The 4,858-nt window shown below is 43.3% G+C and overlaps 1 protein-coding gene across 1 annotated transcript; it reads left to right on the top strand.

Moving 5' to 3' along the window:
• Positions 1–1,856: 1,856 nt before the first annotated feature.
• LOC133905938 (actin-7-like) lies at positions 1,857–4,263 on the top strand. The gene is made up of 5 exons (XM_062347750.1): positions 1,857–2,026; positions 2,479–2,551; positions 2,641–3,034; positions 3,125–3,738; positions 3,861–4,263. Exons 2-5 carry the CDS (start codon positions 2,492–2,494, stop codon positions 3,924–3,926), a joined length of 1,134 nt encoding a protein of 377 aa, XP_062203734.1. The 5' UTR covers positions 1,857–2,026; positions 2,479–2,491; the 3' UTR covers positions 3,927–4,263.
• The last annotated feature ends 595 nt before the right edge of the window (positions 4,264–4,858 follow it).

Below are 4,858 nucleotides of genomic sequence, written 5' to 3'. Positions count from 1 at the left end.
AGAGGCTAATTTTGTACCCGCCCCCGCCCCTAGCAGATCTAAAACCCGCGGGGACCCAACCCGCCCTAACCTGTTGCCAGCTCTAGGGAGGAAGAGGGGGAGACGCAAGAAGCATGAATGGAGGAGAGTGGTCGTTAAATTTGGGCTAGAGCTTCGGCATTTGGATTTGCTTTCCTTCTAGCCCATCCCAAATAAGCGCACCTCTCTCTCTTCTAAAGTTGTTCATACTAGCTAGAATGGTGCGCGTTGCTGCACCTGTCTCGAATAAATGTAATGATGAAATGTTGTGTGATTTGTAGGCTGTATTTAAAGGGTAAGATCGGTTTTTCTTTGTCACACACACTCATTGCAATGTTGTGATTATAGTTTTTATTTAATACATCAAGGCACATGGATCAATTATTCATTCTTTTTCTATCGGGTAATTACGTGTCAAGCTGATAAACTGACAACGGTGCAATTTTTTATCTAATTTTTGTCTATTTTTTTTTATCATTACCCTTTTTAAGTATGAATTGTCAAGGTGAGGGAAGTGGATCCGGATTTTTGACCCAAAGAAATTGCCCCGGTGACTGGAGTTTCCGGAGGGAAACACTGGATTTTATTTATTCCCACGTGTATGAGGGAATAAATGAGAGAAGTATTGATTTGAAAAATGAGGTCGCTGTTTTTTTTTTTTGCCGGTGATTAAAGTTTCCGCCGACGGCTAAAGTTGGCCCGAAGAAATGGCCCCGACGACTGGAGTTTCCAGAGGGAAACCCTAAACCCTGGATTTTATTTGGTCCCACATGTATGAGGGAATAAATGAGAGAAGTATTAATTTGAAAACTGAGGTCATGAGTTTTTTTTTTTTCGCTAGTGACCTAACTTTTCGTCGGCGGCTAAAGTTTTCGGAGGCAAACATTAGATTTTCTCTAGGTGTACATGTATGAGGAAATAAATGAGGGAGTTTTTTTTTTCCCGACGATTAAAGTTTCTGGAGGGACTCATAGTTTCTTATTCTCACACTACTAAAAAGAACGCCCTATAAGCAATTCAGTTATAGCTTCTTTTGTTACATTCTATGGACTAAGTGATAAGTATTTGGTAGATGTTTTTAGGATTTTAGCTTCATCTTACCACAAATGACTGGATGAATGGACAATAGGAGGTTAGTAGCCTGAGAGGTCTTTTGCCTGTTGGGTCGTGGGTCGTATCTGAGTTGAAGTAGAAACGGGAATTTCAGGGTAATTTCGGATTGAAAACGAAAGAACTCAAAAAATAGCTAAATCGTTTTCGATATTGTATCCGTATAGGTTTCTTGTTTTTGTTTTTTTAATATATTATTTTCAACTACTACGATCGAAAAAATTCAAAAATGAACTTCAAAATACAGAGAATTACTATTATCATTTTCTAGCACCCGACTTTGATCAATCTTATGATTCGGGCACACGCTGGATCTTTTTTTAGATTCAGGTAGAAGCTGGATAAACTAAACAAGTGAGAAGCATTGGAATAGTATGAGGTGAGCTGGAAGGCGAAGAACCAGTTGGATCCATGGGACCACTGTAAGCGATACTGAGAAGTAATACCATTTTTAACTATATTTTATTTTATTTTATTTTTTTAAGATTCTCTTTCTCGTTGTTATTTCTTTTATTTTTTTTATCCTTAATAATTTTTTTTAAAGAATCTGTGAAAGAAGAAGAGAGAAAATTCTATTCTAAAATAAATGATTTTGAGAACCTTTTTTGACGAGAATCGTAAAAATAAACGTTAGAATACTTAAAAAACAAAAATCCTATCGTAAAAATTTGATCTCTAACGGGAATCGATGGTATAAGATTTTTAGAAGAACATCATCTGAGCAGAGCTGGATGTATTTTTAGGAGCCGCGTATTTCAAACCGTATCCACCCATCCCTTCTCCTCCACCATTTTCCCCAGTTCTTGTATAAACCCCAGCCACGACCACGCCACGCTGCCATCCAGATCCAGGCGCAGTGGGGATCCGCCCGGCCTTGGATCGCCGTCTTCCTTCGCTGGTAAGGAGGCCCTAGCTTTCCTTTCTCGGATGCCTTCGTTCCACGGGATGGATCTTTTGTTCGCCGTCAGCGCGCCCTTGTATCCGAATCTTTTTCTCCTGGTATGGATGCTCCGGTGCGTCCGGTTCGTCGCGGCTTCATTTGCTCGTGGCGGAGTAGATTACTAGTAGCAGTTTGTTTCTCAAAAACATTTTTTTTGGGGGGTGAGGCGGGGTTCAAGTGAACCTAGCAGTGCAGTGCTGATTTCATTAGGAGGAGATAAATCAAATCAAAATGTTTATGTGCAAGAAACCACAGCAGGCAGCCTCACCCAAAGTGATGACTTGCCTACAGGATTAGCTTGTTTCTTCATTCTTACCTGCACCAAGAAAATAGCACTTAGTTCCTTGTTTCAGTGATTGCTGGATTGGTAATAGTAACCTTACTATGTTGAAATCTGTGTGATGCAACAGAACCGTTAATCAGATGGCTGACGGCGAGGACATCCAGCCCCTTGTCTGCGACAATGGCACCGGCATGGTCAAGGTTTGTGCTGCTGTCTTATTGATTTGTATAAATCGCCAGCCTGGTGTTTTGTAGAACTGATTGTAGAGTGTCGTGCATATCCTCTGCAGGCGGGTTTCGCTGGGGATGACGCGCCAAGGGCCGTCTTCCCGAGTATCGTTGGCCGCCCTCGCCACACGGGTGTGATGGTGGGGATGGGGCAGAAGGACGCCTATGTTGGTGACGAGGCCCAGTCCAAGAGGGGTATCCTCACCCTCAAGTACCCGATCGAGCACGGTATCGTCAGCAACTGGGACGACATGGAGAAGATTTGGCACCACACCTTCTACAATGAGCTCCGGGTCGCGCCTGAGGAGCACCCTGTGCTGCTGACCGAGGCACCCCTGAACCCCAAGGCTAACAGGGAGAAGATGACCCAGATCATGTTTGAGACCTTCAACGTGCCGGCCATGTATGTTGCCATCCAGGCCGTGCTTTCCCTCTACGCTAGTGGACGCACAACGGGTGATTAACTGATTAACCCTTTCCATCAAAGCGCATTTTGCAACGTAAGCTTCTTCCATCTCAGCTGGAAAAAGGTTATTGTCCCTGCAGGTATTGTGTTGGACTCTGGTGATGGTGTGAGCCATACTGTGCCAATCTATGAAGGGTACGCCCTTCCGCATGCCATTCTTCGTCTTGACCTTGCCGGACGGGATCTCACTGACAGCCTGATGAAAATTCTTACTGAGAGGGGTTACTCCTTTACCACAACTGCTGAACGAGAAATTGTAAGGGACATCAAGGAGAAGCTCGCATATGTGGCACTTGACTACGAGCAAGAGCTGGAGACTGCCAAGACCAGCTCCTCTGTGGAGAAGAGCTATGAGCTGCCTGATGGGCAGGTGATCACCATCGGGGCAGAGAGGTTCAGATGTCCTGAGGTCCTCTTCCAGCCTTCTTTCATCGGTATGGAATCGCCTGGAATCCATGAGACCACCTACAATTCTATCATGAAGTGTGATGTGGATATTAGGAAGGACCTCTATGGTAACATTGTGCTCAGCGGTGGCTCAACCATGTTCCCTGGTATTGCTGACCGCATGAGCAAGGAGATCACCGCCCTTGCACCAAGCAGTATGAAGATTAAAGTGGTGGCACCGCCTGAGAGGAAATACAGTGTCTGGATTGGAGGGTCCATCCTCGCCTCCCTTAGCACCTTCCAACAGGTGAATATTGCACTTTTCTATTGCTCGATTAGCACTTTGCAGTTTTTTCTATGTTGCAGTAGTTGCACTGTATTATTTCTGTTCATACACTAACAGTGTCTACTGTGATGTTTATTTGACAGATGTGGATCTCAAAGGGTGAGTATGATGAGTCAGGCCCAGCGATTGTCCACCGGAAGTGCTTCTAAGCTTCGGGTTCTTCGCCTTTCTACTCTATTTTGGCTGTTCTTTTGTCAAACCCTTGCCAATGTAAGCGACGGTGTTTAAGATTGCTGGGGTTCCATTGAGCTATAGTGCTGGATTTGTTGGTTGGGTAAAAATTGTGTACCTTTTCGACTCTTTAATGTGTTCAGTGTCTGCTATATTCGACCAATGCTGAATCATACATTGCGTGTTTGGATTTCACTTTGATGGCAAGTTTGGTGCCCATGTTAAAGAGTATTGAACTATCTAGTTTGGTGCCCATGTTAAAGAGTATTGAACTATCTACCAGCATGTTTTATAATAGTTTTCGGATGACTCTCATTATCATTTCTCCTGTACATTCATTCTGGGACATGCAATCTGTTGAATTGCCCATTTGAATCATGATTCCTGGTTTAGTGTTTGGTCACTTTCCGAGTTGCTCATTAATGCTGTCACTCAGAATATTTTCATTGGCGGCCAAAATATTCATTACATCTCTTGAGCATATGCCCTCACAATGTTCACGGTCGCTATCATCGGATCATCCACCCAAATGGGAAGTGAAATACGTGAGAAGCACTAGTTTGGATCGGACCCTACGCAATCCAAATACAAATACTAGCTCAGGAGCACATGATTTCTTTTTTGACTCAAACAGGAGGAGCACGTGATTCGATGAATTTACATGCGAAATATACTCATACAATCAAATTCTTCCGTTCCAAACTCGCTCTTGGCCTCAGTAACTTCTCACGAAATAGTGAATCGTCGAAAACAAATCAAAGCTGTCTCCAGTTTTAACGGGGAGATTAGGAAATTATCCCTTAAAGGGGTTATTCAGAAATGAAAAAGGTAAAGAATAATTTGAAAGATACTTCAGAAATTAAAAAAAACCAAGACCATGCTTGCAGTGAGCCCATCACGGCAAATATAC

Source organism: Phragmites australis, chromosome 23 (genome assembly GCF_958298935.1).
Source record: "Phragmites australis chromosome 23, lpPhrAust1.1, whole genome shotgun sequence".
Classification (NCBI taxonomy): Eukaryota; Viridiplantae; Streptophyta; class Magnoliopsida; order Poales; family Poaceae; genus Phragmites; species Phragmites australis.
This window is presented reverse-complemented; position numbering and strand designations above follow the sequence as displayed.